The sequence below is a fragment of the Theropithecus gelada genome, chromosome 2 (assembly GCF_003255815.1).
Source record: "Theropithecus gelada isolate Dixy chromosome 2, Tgel_1.0, whole genome shotgun sequence".
NCBI classification, from domain to species: Eukaryota; Metazoa; Chordata; class Mammalia; order Primates; family Cercopithecidae; genus Theropithecus; species Theropithecus gelada.
The window spans coordinates 134,680,932-134,700,411 of record NC_037669.1 but is presented as its reverse complement, the minus strand read 5'-3'; the positions used below and the strand labels follow the sequence as shown (position 1 = coordinate 134,700,411).

General features: G+C 40.3%; 1 protein-coding gene across 3 annotated transcripts in view; it reads right to left on the bottom strand.

Moving 5' to 3' along the window:
* The window catches only part of VEPH1 (ventricular zone expressed PH domain containing 1), a 246,174-nt gene that overhangs the window by 108,985 nt on the left and 117,709 nt on the right, over nucleotides 1–19,480 (bottom strand). For all 3 annotated transcript variants that reach the window (XM_025377014.1, XM_025377016.1, XM_025377017.1), the window contains one exon: nucleotides 6,257–6,477. In XM_025377014.1, the coding sequence (XP_025232799.1) occupies nucleotides 6,257–6,477 (221 nt within the window). The remainder of the gene's footprint in view (nucleotides 1–6,256; nucleotides 6,478–19,480) is intronic.

The window sequence follows — 19,480 nt, the reverse complement described above, 5'->3', positions numbered from 1 at the left end:
CATATGAAAAGACTTTTTTGTTGTGAGGATTAAACAATATATCAGAGGTGAAAGCCCCTAGCACAGGATCTACCGTGTGGTAAGAGCTGGTTTAAAGCTTGATCAGGCCTACATATGCAGAATTTTTTGCAGAGTTGCAGAGAAGAACTTGGCCCCCTGTTTTCTGAAATTTGTGTTGTGGACTCAGTGAAGAGCCATTACTTTCAAGGTCTCGGACAATGTCTTGGGGAAATGATGTCTAAGCATGTGCATTATTGTTATTTCAGCAGAGTTAGGTTCTGATGTGACTCCCAGGATGTCAAGATGGGAACTCTGGAATGACAGGTTGCAAAGGGCCTCGTAGTTGAAAGGGTTCTTTACAGGCAGTGTTACTTGAGTATACATTAGGGCCACACAATACATCAAATGTGTCTCTTTGCTGTGCTCCGTTTCTTTGATGTTCATTGCATGGAATGTGGGATAAATGGAATTCTGGAGCCACTCCAAGGAAGACAGATTTCCTGGAGTCATTTTTCTGTGAAAATAGTCGACTTACCGTGTTTTCCCTTCATTCTCTCGCATGTGCTATTGTTTTATTTCCTTCCCTCCTTTGTGTCATCTCTTTTCACTTATACCAAAGTCAGATTTACACCTATTCAGTCAGTTTTGACTATAATTTAGCTTTTATTATCCCTTTCTGTTTTCAGGCCTGATTCTTAAAGTGAAGAGCAAACATAAAATCTCATAATCACTACTACCATCACCACCAAAACAACAACAAAAAAATGCAACATTCATGTAATTAAGCCAAACGATTGGAGAAGCTTTAATCACACACTTTGTCTTAAACTTTTCTTACAAAAAAAACTTCTTTTTTTCCCCCATGACTTTCATGGCTTTGACTGAAGTTTGCAGGCTGGATCTGAGAGAACTGTAACCTTCCTTCACCCTCCTCTGCCCCAGGCCTGCGTCAGGACCCTTTCTCCTTTTTCCTCAGGTCTCCCCTTCTGCTTTTTGCCATCATCATCCTCTCTCCCTATCTTTTTTCATTCCTCAAATTTATCTCCCACTGCTGCTTTCTCTCCACAAATTCCATCCCTCAAAGTTTCCATCCCCAACTGGGGCCTGAGCGTAACCGCCTACTAAGACCACCTGTGACAAATTGCCCCCATTCTGATGGTGCCTGATTATAGCAGCCTCCCTGGCGCCACATTCATTTGGCAAAGGCATCTTCTAGGCAATGATCACTCCACTGCTCGGCTCAGTCAGTTACAGAGGTGCCCAGAGCTCACCCTCTCCCTCTCCAGCTTCAACTGGGCCCTGGCAGACAAACAGCTTGATGTTTAGGGGTAGCTAGGACTTGCACGGTATTGAAAGGTATAGATCTCTTCTCCAACCTGACACCTTCTCCTTTTCAATGCATAATAGCTCTTGTACACTTTTGCTTCTGCAGAATTAATTTAAAAAATATAAATGCTTTGCTTGGCTGTCCTGTTATTTAGCCTCTGTTGGTTTATTATTTACATATAAACATTCTTTCTAAAACAGGAGCAGGAAAAGTGCAAGTGGGCTTACCTGGTGCTTCTAACAAAACTCACTCAATTTATTCAGTCATTTGGCACAAGAAAGGCTCCTGTCTGCTTCAGTTTTTCATTCTCTCTAGGATGCTAATTGTTTTTCTTTTGATAATCTTGTAGTTTTGGCCTGAAGTCTAAAATCTGGCCTGCTGGGCTATGTGTCAGCTTTGTAAATTAGATGACATCTGTTTTGAATTTTATCATCTTTAATTTTCTTTCGAGCTCTCTTCACTTATTCATTTCCCCTTTAATTGTAAGGATCAGATTTTGCTGCATGCTTTCGACAAAAGTGTAGACCTTTCTGCTTTGAGGGCAGAGATTAAAATGACTGAAGTTAAATGGTCACAATGAAGGGTATTCAAGGAAAAGATGTTGGGAGAGAAGCCTTAACAACCATCCCAGAGAGGATGAGCCATTCAGACAAAAGACTGGCTGTCCACACGAGGGTTTAGAGATTCCCACTGAATAATTACAGTCAATTAGAAGAAGATTGACAATGAAGGTTGAACTGAGAGAAGTATTTTCAGTTGAGAGAGGTTGAGGTGGGAGATGATGGCAGTAGTGGTATGCGGTGAGTGGTGACCTTTTCATCTCCTTATATTTCATTTTGCTCTTTCTTTGTTTCCTACTCTCCTGCCCTCTAACCTCAGAAAAATAGTTTAAAAATATTTTAAATGCATTCTCATATATGCAGACTCATATTTTCAAGTAGGACCTTATTTTTTCTTCCTATCTACATATCTCCTAAATTCTTTTCTTGGGGAAATTGTTCATTGCTAATTGAGTTGGGCTTGACATGGTTAGGCTTTGTGTCCCCACCCAAATCTCATCTGGAATTGTAATCCCCATAATCCCCATGTGTCAAGGGAGAGACCAGGTGGAGGTAATTGAATCATGGGGGCAGTTTCCCCCATGCTGTTCTCGCGATAGTGAGAGAGTTCTCATGAGAGCTGATGGTTTTATAAGGGGCTCTTCCCGCTTTGCTTGGCACCTCTTGCTGCCTTGTGAAGATGGTGTCTTGTTTCCCCTTTGCCTTCTTCCATGATTGTAAGTTTCTTGAGGTTTCCCAGCCATGCCGAACTCTTGACTTTATAAATTACCCAGTCTCAGCCAGTTCTTTACAACAGTATGAAAATGGACTAATACAGGCCTACTTATTTATTTATTTATTTTTTTTGAGACGGAGTCTTGCTCTGTCGCCCAGGCTGGAGTGCTGTGGCCGGATCTCAGCTCACTGCAAGCTCCGCCTCCCGGGTTCCCGCCATTCTCCTGCCTCAGCCTCCCGAGTAGCTGGGACTACAGGCGCCCGCCACCTCGCCTGGCTAGTTTTTTGTGTTTTTTAGTAGAGACGGGGTTTCACCGTGTTAGCCAGGATGGTCTCGATCTCCTGACCTCGTGATCCGCCCGTCTCGGCCTCCCAAAGTGCTGGGATTACAGGCTTGAGCCACCGCGCCCGGCCAGGCCTACTTATTAAAAATGGATTTTCCTGTTAAGATGCCTAAGTAACACCCTTATATAATATTTTTTTTCTCTTTACATAAAGATTTTCACATATATAATCTCAGAAATGTCAACTGGCCTCTTGAAACCTTGTGTCCATAGGGACAATAGAGAATAGGAGAGCACTGGCCAGGACATGGTCTCAAACTTTCACTCATGGCACATCTCAGCCATGGCTTGGAGAAGACACACACAGTTCAGCTGTGCATACAGCACAGAATGGCTCCCTCAGACACCAGCTGCAGAGACTGTAAACCAAATTTCTAAAACCACATCATTAAAATTGTCCAACAGCGACTTTGTGGGTACATATAAATGGCAAATCTTTTTAATGATGCTGGTCTTGATTCTCCTGGATGCTGCCACGTGTTTAGGTTATTGCCAGTTAACTTATGGGTCTATGAAAATGCTATTTTTGAATGGTATATGTATATAGTAGTGATTCTCAAGTGGGGGAGGTTTTTGTTTCCTCAGGGACATTTAGCAAAACCTGGAGACATTTTTGGTTGTCACAATTGAAAGGGGGTGCTTCTTCTATCATCTAGTGGGTAGCGGCCAGCACTGCTGGTGAATATTCCATAAGGCATATGGCAGCCTTACAACTCAGTCCAGCCCAAATATCAACAATACCAAGGTTAAGAAACTCTTCTAATAGGCATCTGTATATCAAATGAGGTGACAACACATTTTTATATGCTCGATCAAACCCATTGTGTTGAAAGAAAAGGACATTTACAATGACTCTACCTCTGTGAATAGTTATTGACTTTGATGACACTATTGGTCAGATTATGTTCTCTGCGCAGGGGCTAAGAGGCCGTCCCAGGTTGGCTTCCCTCCTGCAACCTCCTTTCTTGGTTATCAGTATCATCTCCATTTCTGTGCAATCACTTAAGCTACATATCTCTGGGTGTTCATCCACTACCCTCTTCTTACTCCACCTCCAATAGGTGATCAGTTCCTCGTAATTTTGTGTTCTCTACTATAATGATCTGCCCTGACTTCTTAGGCTCTCATCATTTTGTCTAGACCTCTCAGTTTGTCACTTGCCAGCTGGGTGCTCCAGTCAAATTAATTCAATGCTTTATGATGTTAGTTACTCCTGATTTACCTATTCATTTGGTGAAAATATTTGAGTGCTTACTATCTGCTAATTCCTGTGCTAAGAGCTGTGATCATTCTCTGGAGTAAAATCTTTCCAAGTTTACATGTTGCTTACAGAACAAACCCTTGCTTCTAACACAGCATGTAAGGCCTCTGATAATCTGCCTCTGACCTAACTTTTCAACTTACTTTCTTGCCCTACTGAACAAATTGTCTTTCCTTAGTCTGAGCACATACTATTAAGCCCTTGTATCTTGGCATGTGCTATTTATTTTTGGTTGTTTGTTTGTGGTGTCCTTTCTACCCTATCTGAGGAATTTTCATTCATTCTGTGCAACTTGACCTAGTGTTTAGAGAAATGCTTGGCACGTGGAAGATAATAAATAGGAAATGAACTTAAATTTTACCTTCTCTGTGAAATATTCGACTCCCTGGCTGCTGGAGAGTGCATTCCTTTTTCCTCCATGCACATCACATCCTCTGACTGTGACTCTTGATGGTAAGGATAGTACCTTATGTCTCTTAGGACCTCCAGGCTCTACACCATGATGAACATAAAGTGGACCCAAATGACTAAATGCTCACTACTCTATCAAGATGACTTCTCATGGAATTCTTGTTTCATACTGGAAATGGCATGCATCATTTGTTATTCCAAAAAATCCCCGCAGAATTTGACATTAGTCGCAAATGGCCCCACCCTCCTCCATAACTGTGCACCTTCCATTGCCTGTGATCTGAATTATGGAGATGCGGTCGAGTCCATCCTCTGTCACTTAGTCATTGTGTAACATTGGGATAAATTTAACCAGTATCTGAGCCTCTGTTTCTTCTTCTATAAAGTAGGAGTAAGTGACATCTGTCCTTCTTGCCTGTAGAATGGTCATGAAGATCAAATGAGATTACATACTTAAAGGGCTTTTGTAACTTCTAAAGGTCATAAAGCTTTTTAAGTTTCTCTCTATTCAAAACATAGCAAAACAAATAAAACCCCTCCCTCAATCTTGCATGGCCTTGCATATTTTTTCCAAAGACAAGCTTCTTTAAAAGGCCAGTTTGTGCATTGTGTCCTCTCTCTCTGCAACCCCCATCACCCTGTTTTCTGCTAGCCACACCAATGGCAGCTTCCTCACATCAATCGTCAATACTTTCCTCATGGTCAACACCTATGCACACTTTCCTGCTCTTCCCTCATTTGATCTGGCTCATCTGCCTCTTCCTGAGACATCCTCTGCACTGGGGCCAGGATGGGCTTCCTGAAATCTGGACTGATTGTACCCTGCCATGTACAAAGCTCCACAATCACTCCTCACTGCTTAGAGGGTAAAGTTGAACTCCTTAGTCCACTCTGTTGAGCCTGTCATCCTCTGGTCCCTGCCTACCACTTCATTAGCACTCCTAATGTTATTTTCCTTGTGACATAACCCTAGTCATACAAAATGACTTCTGTTTCCAGAAAGTGCTTTTTCAAATGCTGCCCGAAAGACAGCCTGGTGAAATCTGGTCATCTTTCGCTACTTGGTTCAAAATATCACCTCTTCAGGGGAACCTCTTCTGATATCAGATTTCCACCCCTCTCCCTTTGATACAGAAGTAGATACTCCATCTCTGTATTTTCCATGTCTCTTGAACCCATGTTGATAAGCATAAGCTTTCCGCCATTCTGCCATTCTCCCATTATGCACTTAAATATTTATCTCATACTAGTCAGTGAGCTTCTTGAATACAAGGAACATGTTATTATCTCTCTATATGTGTCTAGCTTCCTGGTACGCAGTAAGCTATGTTAAATTATTCAGTATGACAACTTAAATTGTTAAATTTGTTGAGTAAATAAATGGGTGCTATAAAATATTCCTTGTACTACGTTCTTATTCCTTTACCATATTTTGTGAACCTTTTTATTGTTTTGTTACATTCTTGTTTTCACATATTTAGAAGAAAGATTCTGGCAAGTGCCATAATTTGTACAGATATTATTCTCTGTTGAGATACAGGTTTTAGCTTCCTTTGGCAGTTAGAAAGGCTTAGCTGTCTGCATTCTACCTCCACAGGTGCACAGCAGCTCCCTGAGGTACACAGAAGCTCTTGCTCACCTGCCACTTCCAGCCTTTGCATTTTCCAGTTGTCGGGTAAGGAGTTTAGCAATGGCGGTGAAGCTGTTGCTCATGCGGAAGATGTCTCTGCTCTGAGGGCCCAAGATTGAGGAGAAGGTGTCGGTGATGCCTTTAATCTCCAGCAGGAGAATATGGTGAAATGAATGCTCCATGTTGGCCAGTTGGCTCACCAGGTATGTCAGGCAGCTCCTGGCTCTCTCCTGCCAAAAACAATGAAGAAAATAGGTTTATCTTTTAAAAGAAAATCATGCAGGCACGGTAGCTCACACCTGTAATCCCAGCACTTTGGAAGGCTGAGGTGGGTGGATGGCTTGGAACTCCTGATCGAGAACAGGAGTTTGCAACCAGCCTGGTCAACATGGCAAAACCCCGTCTCAACCAAAAATACAAAAAATTAGCTGGGCGTGGTGGCACATGCCTATAATCCCAGCTACTCGGGAGGCTGAGGCATGAGAATTGCTTGAACCCAGGAGGCATAGGGTGCAATGAGCCAAGATAGTGCCGCTGCACTCCAGCCTGGGAAACAGAGGGAGACAGTCTCAGGAAAAAAAAAAAAAAATCAGAGTCCCATGAGCAGCAGATTCTATAGGGAGTTGACACTCAGGGAGCTAGCTCAAGTTGAATAATAGGTTTCATTCATAGTTCCTCTGAATCTGCTTCTTTGAGGTTTTTAATTTGTTCCTGATTTCCAGGACAGACTAATATGCAAATATTCTCATTAACCTATCTTTCCAGGTCAAAATATCTCAACCATCATAAATGATCGGACCCCACACATGCACCTTTCACAACTATGTGAACTGCTAACTCCACCTGCATGGGGCAGGTGTGGTCCATGGTCTTAAAGTGAGCCTTGACCCTGGCACACTCAACCCATCTGTCGGGTGATGGCTGCATATTCCACTAGTGTGCTAGGTTGATTTCCTTGCCACAGGTTTTCTCGCTGACTTGTTAACTTTAAGCATCTTTCAGTGTATTACAGTTTTTATGTGCTTGGCTGATTGAGTAGATTCTATTATCTAGCTTTAACCAAGCTAACTTTCACAAGTCATTTAAGTTCCTTCAAAGAACAGAGGATTAAGGACAATATGAATAATGTAGGCATGAGCAAATAAGAAAATGGCTTAGCTGACACATCTCTTATACCTATTAAAATTCCTCATTAGCCATATTTTGAGGCAATGTGGTCCAATCTGATATGACTGGAAGTTAGCCATAAAATTCAATATTCAAAATTATTAAAAAGGTTATTGGAAATGTAGATTTATGCCCAATAGAAATAATGATATACCATTAATAAATAACAATTTAAAATATTACTGATTTCATCTTTAACTTTTCTTTTAAAATCTTATTTTTGTGTATGTCTAAATTTTTTTCTTGTTAATGTAGTGGAACATACGTATAAATATAAATAAATACATATTGGAGGTTGCTGCTCACAGTCCTTCTAACCGATTGGTGCACAGATCTAGATTACTCTCCTTGTTAGGAATTCCTATTTACCCTTTGTTCTAGCATTTGAAGCCTTAATTTCCTACAAGGTGCAACTCTTCCATGCGGCTATCTCCAGTGACTCCTTCGGTGTAAATTTTTACTGCATTATAGACTCTTTAAAAATCTTAACATTTTCTTTTATTTTAGTATCTTTTTGAGACAGAGTCTCACTCTGTTGACCAGGCTGTAGTGCAGAGGTGTGATCATGGCTCACTGCAGCCTTGACCTCCTGGGCTCAAGCTATACTGCTGCCTCAGTCTCCTATGTAGGTGCACCACAGGCGTGTGCCACCACACTTGGCTATTTTTTTATTTCAGGATCTCACTATGTTGCCCAGGCTGGTATCGAACTCCTGGGCTCAAGTAATCCTCCTGCCTCGGCCTCCCAAAATGCTAGGATTACAGGCGTGAACCACCATGTCTAGCCAAAAATCTTTTTAGTACTTAATTGCATTTGATCATTTGCTTACTCATGATTTTATTTAATCACCAAATAGGTATGGCATGCCTATAATATGCTTTTACGAGACTCCAGATAACAAAGGTGAATGAAAGGATGCCCTTGCTTTTAAAGAACACACAATCCCCCCCACCTTTTATTTATAATTTCCTAATGGTTACATGTGCCAGTCAAGTCTTCTAAAGGAGCTACTTCTTATTCATCAATCATCATCCTGGCCCAAAATTGAGCTTGTGGATTCTACACCCAGTGTGTGTGTGTCTCAATTTACTGATTTAAGAAAATCTTAGATGGGCGGATCACGAGGTCAGGAGATCGAGACCATCCTGGCTAACCCGGTGAAACCCCGTCTCTAGTAAAAAAATACAAAAAAATAGCCGGGCGAGGTGGGGAGCGTCTGTAGTCCCAGCTACTCAGGAGGCTGAGGCAGGAGAATGGCGGGAACCCGGGAGGCGGAGCTTGCAGTGAGCCGAGATCCGGCCACTGCACTCCAGGCTGGGCGACAGAGCGAGACTCCGTCTCAAAAAAAAAAAAAAAAAAAAGAAAGAAAGAAAATCTTAGATATCAAAATATGACCTTATACAGCATGTTGTTACAAAGCAATTCTGTGCTTTACAATAAATATTTAGTACAGAACAAATTTAAGTAGTGAAGTTCCCTCATTTTTGGTACTTGATTTTCAAATATTCCATGTACAATTGCACTGGAACACATCACTTGGGGAAAATGGGGTACTTCTGCCATCAATCCCTTATTTATTTTTTAAACCCCACTAAGGCACAGTGTCCTGTATGGGTATGTGAGACAGAGGTTTGTGCTTTCATGAGCTGGACAGCTGGTTGAAGCTAAAGACATCTATTCATCAAAGAATAATGTTAGATGAATGAAAATGAAAGACCCCTGGAATATGTTCCTGGAGCCCCTGTTTCATATTTTGGCTCATACAATTGCCAGGTTGTAGAACAATACTTAAATGCTCTTGGATCCAACAGGTTTTTTATTGCAACATAGACTCATTTATTACTTCAAAGGCTCCATGTATGAATTCATGATATGCAGTGAATCAAGGGACATTTTTTATTCCCGATTTAAAGGTAAAAGCTGGATGTAGGGGGTCCCTACCATAGGCCAGACCCCGTTCTAGAAGTCAGGAACGTATCACTGAAGAAAAAGTACAAAAATTCCTGCCACAATATTGAGGCAGAAAGACACTAAACAAAATACCTATGTAAAATATATAGTGTGTTAGATGGAGAAATGGCCTCAAGGAAAATGAAGAATGGGGAGCCAATGGTAAATGGTGTACTTAGGACACATCTCAGAGAGAAGGTGACATTCGAATTTGGCAAGGTTTCAGACTCTCAACTCAACATTCTCAGCAACCTTAGAAAACAATTACCGTAAATTTATCCTGCTTGATATAGGGTGGTAGGAAGATACAGGAACTGAATTTTATATACTGTTTGTCCTACTAAGATATAATTTAAAATTTGAGGTAACTTCCTTACTTTCAGAAGTAGATTTTTCATTAGAATTTTTAAAACCATTTCACAAACATTTCATTTGCTTATGCAATAAATGTCCCCATGGTTTCATTAAGAATCCTTCTTACTATAAAAATTTGCAAGCCCCTTCTTTAAAGCATGTGTCTTTTAAAAGGTGAAGGTCGTTGTGTGGGTCTTTGCTGAAATCAACGTAATTCCAAATGATTGCTGGCAGCCAAACTGAGCTGAAGGGAAAATTAATCACAGTGCAGGAACAAGAAAAATTATAACTGCTCTGGAACTGACGTATGAAACCAAGCCAACCTCACATCATTTGCTCTGAAACCTTGGAGCACATCCATGTACCTCACAGGGGTAACAGATGTGATTCTGGATTAGAAAGTGTGATATTAGGGCAGGAAGGGGGTTAGGAGATTCTAAGTTCTTTCTCAGCTTCATGATATTTTGTCTCTGGGGGCTAGTGACTGGATTTTCCTGCTTTCAGTCATCCCATTGAGGGGACAGGGTCAGCACCTGTAAGCCATAACTGTGGGTCTGACCTTATCCCTGCTGACACAAATTCATTGTTTATTATTAAACAAAAATAGCTGACCCAGACAGGGCACTTACTCTAAGCACCAAGCCTATTCGATACTCTTTTTAGCGATTTACTCATGTAATCCTCCAAATAATGCTGTAAGTACTGGAATCATTGCCACTTTAACAATGAGGAAACTGAAGCACAGATAGGAGACTAAATTGCTCAAGGCCACATATGCCCTCCCTGTTTCTACATCTAGACCCTCACTTGCTATACTGCCAGCTCCTCCCATCAAAAAAAAAAAAAAAAAAAATACCCAAAAAACTAAACGACCTATGTACATATTTTCCCACTCCTTTTTCCTATATCTCATTCATCATTAGAGTTATGTGGTCTTTATTGTTAATAATGTTTAATTTAGTTATATAAATATTATAAATACTCTGCAAACACAAAATAGATCAGCAATTCTCAAATCTTTTGGTTTTAGGACCCCTTTACTCTCTTGAAAATTATCAAAGATCCCAGCGTTTTTGTCATCTGGTTTATATCTATTGATATTGGCCATATTGGAAGTTAAAATAGGCAATTTTTAAAATGTATATTTTCATAAAAAATCACATTTTCCAAAACAAAAAAATTTAGTAAGAAGACTTGCATTCCTGTATATTTTTGCATTTTTTTTAGTAACTGCTTAATAGATGACGTCTAGCTTCTCATACGTTTCTGTATTTGATCTGTTAAATCTGGCCTCATAAAGATATGAAGTTAGAAAAGGGAGGACTATTTTCAGAATTGCCTTGATAATTGTGAATATTCTTCTTGGATACTACACCAAAACTCACCAAGTAGTAGTTTCTCAAAGGTTAGTTGTGATATGTGACTTTAATTAACTTTGTATCCTATTACATTAAAATCCACTGGTCTGTCTTGCACTTTGATTAAATCTTTTGCCTATGCATGACTTTGAAATATTAAGCATTAGCCATTTGGAAAAATACTGGTTTACTGAGTTTGGCATGTCTTCCAAAGGTTGATGCATTTCATTATATAATATAAAACATTGCATTCACTATTTTCACCACTGATCTCATCAGAAAAGTCTTTTAAGTATTGGGAAACTTTCAAGTTTACAGTGGCGAGATAGATTTTCCAAAACTTCAGTTTTCATATGCAAGCTCAAATTGTATCACTGGCAACAAATACTAATATCTGTAGTTTTGCTTGAAAGGAAAGGCTCACTTCATTCATTTTCTGTATAATGTCTACCAAATAGCCCCAAACGAAGAATCATAGATTGTTCATTAGTTATTGTTTCAAGTAAAAACTGTTCCATAAAAAAAAGTGGTTAGTTTGGCACATAGGCAAATAACACAAGGGTTTTTTTTTTCTTAAGATAACCACTGAATTTCTGTATTGCAATCAGCAGCATAAGTGCCAAGCCAATGCATCCTTCCCATTTAGCCAGAGAGAAACTTAAGAAGATGTGTACTCAGGATTGAGATTTAATAAAATTAATAATTTCTACTGCTTCATCAGGTTAATTTAGTGGTTCCCAGGGGGAGGGAGTGGGGAAAAGAAAGGGAGAGGAGTGATTTTTTTTCCTCCCCAGAGCGCATTTGGAGAAGGTCTGGAGACACTTTTGTCATGACTAGGAGAAAGGGAGGGCTAGTGGTATCTGGTGGGTAGAGGCCAAACACCCCACAACGCACAAGATAACCACACAACCAAGAGTGGTTTATTCCAAAATGTCAATATTGCCAAGGCTGAGAAACACTGACTAAGGTGAAACTGGCTTTTTTTCTTGTCCTGCAAATGTGTGGTGGTAAAGAATATGACTACGAGTACACTTTGGTGCCACTGTCTTGTATCTTGGTTTGTGCCTAGGCACTTGCAGTTTTACCCACCATTGCTTTGTTCTATTAATGCAAATGTCAACACAGTGAAAATGGTAAATGATGTCTTAGTATTATTGTAAAAATAGCTTTGACCTTACAGATCCCCTGAAAGGGTCTTGGTGTCCATGAACCACACTGAGTATTGATGAACTAGGATCAGAAGTCAAATAAATATTTTCTCTAAAGGAATGGACAGTAAATATTTCCAGTTTAGTGGGCCAGATGGTCTCTTGTTGTGGGAAAAGAGCTAAAAGCAAAAAATAAATGAGCGGATGTGGCTGGATTTGGCCCACAGGCAGTAATTTGTTGACCCCTGAACTAGATTATATGTTTGCAAAATTGCATTGGCCATTTTTTTCACTTTTTATTATTTTGTTTTTATAATACTACTAGTCCAATTTCATAAAGCTACTCTGTTATTCTTTGCAGAATAAAAGAACACAACTCAGAAAATGGCCAAACATGAAAATGTGGGGGTCTGATAATAACAACAATAGTTTCCATTCACTAAGCATCCACTGTGTGTCTGGTACTTGACATACGCATTTTCACTTAATCTTCACAATGACCTTGCAAAATGAATATCTAGATGAGGATGCTGATGTCAAGAGGATAGTAACTTCATTAAAGTTGTATAAGTATAATATAGTCATAAGTGGCAGAGCCAATATTAAATCAAGATCCATCTGATTCCAGAGTTTGAATGTTTCCACATCACTAGGGTTGATAAAAACCATTTAGGGCAGCTCTGTAGGCTGCAGCCCTCCTTTCTGTACTCCACCTGTGGTAGGCATCACCAGCTGATGACAGCATTCATTCTTCCCTGCTGAACACAGAAGTTTCCTGATATTCTTTCTCAATGCTGTCCTCCTTGTGAGTGGTTCTCAGCACTGGCTGCACGTTAGAATCACCTGGAAAGCTGTTAAAACTATTCTGATGCCAAGTACATCTCTCCTGCTTCCCAATTCCTATTCAATTTTATTGAAATGGGTGGAGCTCAGGCATAGGAATTTTTAAACCCCTTGGATGATTCAAATGTGCAGCCAAAGTTGAGAATCACTGGTCTATGTGGAGTCCTAAATCTCTGAAAATTTGAGAATTTGCTGATGTAGGAAATGTGGATTTGGCCCTATAATCCACATTTTTCTCTCCACTGTCTTTTATCACTTTACACATGTAAAAGAAAATGATATATTAGTTGCCTGAATGAAAATATTGCATTCCCCGGGCATTTGTATTTTACACTATTTGATTTAAACACAATCTTTCTTCATAGTTCAACGCTTTGAAATCTCTACACACATCAAAGATACACTTGCAAGGGCCATTAGAAATGTAAAGCAAATGAGTTTTTTGTTAATGTTCTCTCAGTGGAACTTTGCCAGAGTGACCCAGGCCTTTCTTAGGAGCCTTCAAAAGCCTAAGTGTGGCCAGTAGTGCTTAACTGCCTGGGAGGGTATTTATTCCATGAGAATCTCTTTCTTAATGGGGGGTTACTAGCTGCAGACCAAGAGTTGAAGGGTTTGTACTGGGCTCTCCTCCCACCTCAGTGCTGCTTTGGCTGTGAGAAACTCTGGTATTGGGGGAACAATTCTTTGTTTGCGCCAAGATTTTCCCAGTTTTAGCACTGCAAGTCTCTTGTCTCTTATCCTGGGAAACTCCTTAATCATGGGAAAATCAGGACAGTTTACCTGAATGTAGGAGAATGTAGGCAGGTAGAAAATTCAGCTCAGAGGACTCTGTTCAATAGACTCATATTGCAGATGAATATGATGATATATCACTCTATATACCTCCCTATATAGATACAGTTGGCCCTCCATATTGGAGAGTTCTACATCCACAGATTCAACCAACTGCAGGTCAAAATATTTGGAAAAAAATAGAAAACAATACAGCAATAAAAATAATACAGATAGAAACACAGAATAACACTATTTGCATAGCATTTACATTTTATTAGGTATTATAAATAATCTAGAGATGATTTAAAGGACACAGCAGGATGTGCATAGGTTGTATGCAAGTCCTATGCCACTCTATACAAGTGACTTGAGTATCCTTGGATTTTGGTATCCACAGGGGTTCTGGAACCAATCCTCCTCAGATATTGAGGGATGACTGTATGTACAATATGTTGATTCTTGTTATTTGGGAATAACAAGTAGCTATGTTCCATAAAATTACAATCCTGAATTAGACAATACTGAAGTATTGTTTCTAGGAAATTCAGGGTTAGTTTCCTGCAAGCCTCTGGTCACATTTTTGTCAACTGATTCATACATAACATTGTTTTATGTGTGTTTCTGTTTAAAGATATTTAATATATACTGTTGATTCATTAAATTTGAACCCATGGCCAACAGCAGTGTAATTTATGCCTGAACAAAACTTATCCAACACATGTATTTTCTCCATAAGGCATATCACAGTCTTTTTGTGCTTAGGAACACTACAGATTACTTTAGCACTACACTTAGGGGACACTTTAAACAGTGAAATCACCAAAAACAAAAACAAAAAGCATGAAGATAAGAAAAATATGGCAATAAAGAGGCCATGAAAAGAATAGATACTTGTTTACAGTATTAGAGCTGAACAAAGAAAGCAGGGCATCACGGTGTTCAACTTCAGTTGGGGACAACTGAAGTTTTTGCTACTCTGTGCACATTTGTGAATGACTTTGAAAGCACTATAGTATTGATTTGGGGTTACAAAGACATTTTTAGCAAGTAGGTAAATTTGAAAATGTAAAATCACAGAGCTGGATGGATGAATAGATAAGTAGATGGATAGATAGATAGATAGATAGATAGATAGATAGATAGATAGATAGAAATGGGTATATAGCTAGACCAATCCATTGATGAATTTCAGATCTTGTGGATCTTCTGTAAAAAGAAAAAAACTTTGGGATGAATTTCTATGAAACCATTGCAATCATACCCAGAGAGATGCAAGGTTAGCTTTACTGAGGTCAGGTGAAATTTTATTTGATTTTAGGTCTTCAGCATATTTTCCAGTTTGTCTTCCCTTCTTTCAACATGGGCAGATTTTCTTATTGCCTTTGCACTAATTGGGCTTTCTTTCACTAGCAAATTACTAATCATCCTAATCCATGTGAGCATGGTTTTCCATCCACATATTAATTCTTCTCTCTGTTACATATTGTTTTGTAAATGTGACCTGACTCAGGTGTGCAGATTGAAGACTGGGGACAGTCATTTGCTTTTCACTTGTAACCTCGTTGTTTACAGAAGAATATGAAAAGTGTGGGTAGCACGGCATATGCTGAAATACTTTTATTTTCTTGGTTCTCCCAATAAAAGACAAAAAAGTTTGAATAATGTAATTTTTAAAAAGAAGAGATCCATTTGGTTTGGGACAATGAGTTAGGGTTACAATTATAATTTCCAATCCCATAGAATGAGAATCCAATCCCAATCTCATAGAATGAGAATTGTAATTTTAAGAAAGTCAAAGGAGGAATTTTTCTCCTAATCCTTTTTCAAATGGATCCTGATGTGCTTGGTAAGACATTTATGAAGTAGTGTTAATTGGAGATATTGAAATTTGTTTTATTTTTGGAGTTGGTCATGAATTGGTTATTTGTGACCATTTTTTTTAAAAACACCTCATTTTGTTTTGTTTTGTTTTCTAAGATGGCAGATTGGAGGATTTTCAGAGTGCCTCAGACATTTGGAAATAGCAAGATAGTACATAAAGATCAACTCTGTGAGCTTTAATTCAAGAAGGAAAATGGGACTCTACCAGAATCGTGAAGGACACCCCAGATCCTGGAGAGGAAAATGCTGGAAACAGCACCCATGACAGCATCTGGCTGATAAAAGTGAGTGAAGCCCTACTGATAGCAGCAGGAGACAGACAAATTCCTAGGCAGAAAGGGGTAGGTCCCTGGTGAAACCCAAGCCAAAGACAACTTGAAGCCTGAAAACTGGGCTGCCAGTTCTGGGTGGAATCCACAACCAGAGTGAGAACTTTCTTGATAACTTTTAGCAAATCAAATGGTGATTTTTCCAGGCCCACCCATGGACCAATCAGCATGCACTCCCTTATTCAGAGCCCATAAGAACCCCAGACTCAGCCAAACATTGAGACTACCCACCTTTGGGTAGGGGCCACTCACTTCGGGTTTCCCTCTCATGTGAAGAAGGGTTCTGTCACTCATTAAAACTCTCCTCTGCCCTGCTCACTCTCAAGGTGTCCGCCTAACCTCATTCTTCTTGGATGTGGGACAAAAACCCAGGACCACTGAACAGTAAGTACAAAAGGAGCTGTAATACTGCAACCCTCCTGGCCTCTGCCAGTGCCAGGTGGCCACCCCATGTGACAGAAACCAATGGTGGGGCCTGGCCTGTTCAGGAGCCGTGGGCTGGAGCAGGGAAGAAGGACTGAATGAGCTGTAATATGAACAAGCTGAAACATGTTTCTGGACAGCCCTCCAAGCTGTGGGTGGTGACATGCTCCCATTTGCCAGACTAGGGGAGAAGAGCTGCGACCCTTCTGGAGGCCCAGACCTCAGGACTCCCTGAGTCAGAGCTGTGACATGCTGTAACACCCCCTTGGGGCTCCATGGTTGTTGGCATCTCAAAGATTTTGGGCACCACCACATTCCTCTTGTCCAGACACCAGTGCCCAAAGCAGAAGCTGCTTGAGGCATGCCTGGTCCAGCTACAGGCTTGCATGGAGCTTGCACCTCTGCTGATGCCTGGAGCTGCCTGCTGCAGCAGCCAGTGCACCTGGCTTGCTGTGGCTGGATCTTGTAATCTCTCTCACACATCCCTTGCCATTCCACGCCTGGCTCACCCGTGGTGGATATGGGGTCTGGGCCAGTAGTGTGAGCCAAGTACAGCTTGCCAGGCTGAGTGGGCAGAGCCAGCCCAATGGTCACAAGCAAAACTTGGGCAGAGGTGCCACTGGCCATAGAGGTTTTCAGCTGGCAAAGCAGCACCAAAAGAATCCTGTGTCATCAGTACATAAGAGAGGCAGACAGCCTCCTTTGTGACTTACCTTTCCACTGGGATCCACGCCACCCAGGCCGAGGGAAAGCAGTTTGTTTCTTTCAAGCCCTAGAGTTAACTTGGGGAGAGGCTCTTGGAGATATTCTGAAGGAAAGACAATGGGAAAAACTGTACTTTCCCAGACCTGGGACTGACAGCGGGATGCCATCTTTAATCCCGGTACATATAAAGTCAGCCATTCTTTGGTAAACCAGTGGCATGGCTGCACAGACATTTTAGTCTCAGGCCAGAGTTTTTGGGATTATGTAAAGTGACATTCCAATCAGGTATTCCTGATAAAGAAGGAGAAAAAGTAAAACATCTGGAAAATATATTTGAAGGAATAATTCACAAAAACTTTCCTAATCTTGCTAGAAAGGTAGGCATCTAGACATAAGAAATGCAGAGAACACCTGTGAGATACCATACAAAATGAATATCATCAAGGAATGTAACCACCAGATTGTCCAAAGTCAACGCTAAACAAAAATATCTAAAAGGCAGCTAGAGAAAAAGGGCAGATCACATACAAAGGGAATCCCATCAGGCTAACAGACTTCTTAACAGAAATCTTACAAGCAAGGAGAGATTGGGGGCCTATTTTAGCACTCTTAAAGAAAAGAAATTTCAACCGAGAATTTCATACCCCACCATACTAAAGCTTCATAAGTGAAGGAGAAATAAAATATTGTCCAGACAAGGAAGCTGTAAGAGAATTTGTTAACACTAGATCAGCCTTAGAAGAGATCCTTAAGGGAGTTCTAAACATGAAATGAAAGAATGATACCTGCTAAAGCAGAAACACACTTAAGTACATAGCCTGCAACACACAATAGAAACTACAAAGCAACTAGCTAACAACTTCATGATAGTATGAAAACCTCACATATCAATATCAACCTTGAATGTAAATGGTTGCATTAGTCCATTTTCACAATCATGGCAGAAGGAGCAAGTCATGTCTTACATGGATGGCAGCAGGAAAACAGAGAGCACGTATGTAGGGCAATTCCTCTTTTTAAAACCATCAGATCTCATGAGACTTATTCACTATCACGAGAACAGCATGGGAAAGATATGCCCCCATGATTCAATTACCTCCCACCAGGTCCCTCCCACAACATGTGGGAATTCAATATAAGAGCTGGGTGGTGACACAGCCAAACTATATCAATGGTCTACATCAGGGGTGTACAATCATTTGGCTTCCCTGGACCACATCAGAAGAAGAAGAATTGTCTTGGGCCACACACAAACTACACTGGCACTAACAACAGCTGATGAGCTGAAAAACAAATCACAAAAAAATCTCATAATGTTTTAAGAAAGTTTATGGATTTGTGTTGGGCTGCATTCAAAGCTGTCCTGGGCCTCATGTGGCCTACAGGCTGTGGACTGGACAGTCTTGTCTAAATGCACCATTTAAAAGGCACAGTATCTTATTTAACCAGTTTGAACCTAAGCTTCATCTGTAGATTGGAGCTAAGAGTTCAGCGGCAGATACTTTTGATTGCCTATCACTAATCGTATCTCACCGTATCCCCTTCTTTCTTATTAGTAGAACCCCCAGCCTGCTATAAAGTGGAAACAGCTATTCTATTTCTCAGGCTCCCTTTAAACTAGGGCATGGGTATGTGATTTAATCCTGAGCAGCTGGACCTGATGTGAAATTTTCTAGGGTAGAAGACTACTGAAAAATGTTTTCCTCCCAGATAAAAAGAGATGGAAGAACACATCCCTATTCCTTAACCAGACATTGTTGTACCTATATGCACTACCTGGATCTGGGCAGCTATCTTTTCAAGTGTGAGGGGTATGTTTATGGGGCCAATTCAAATATACTGATGATGATAGAGAGAGAATGGAAAGAAGCTTATCAAGGGTTCTTGATGATGTTGTGGAACTTCTGAACAAACCGGGGACCCACCATATTTTCCAGGCTTCTTGTTATAGGAGATAATAAATATTTTTCTTCTGAATCAGCTTTAGTTGGATATGCTATTACCAAATTCATCTTAGCTGACACAACTACTTCACGATGTTGTGAGGAACAATGAAAACATAATTGTAAAGTATATAGCATAGAGTAGGTGATAAAACAATGGTATCAATGAATTGTTATTATTAGCATTATTTTTATTTTTATTTTTATTTTTTTATTTTATTTTTTTATTTTTTTTTTTGAGACGGAGTCTCGCTCTATAGCCCAGGCTGGAGTGCAGTGGCCGGATCTCAGCTCACTGCAAGCTCCGCCTCCCGGGTTCATGCCATTCTCCGGCCTCAGCCTCCCGAGTAGCTGGGAC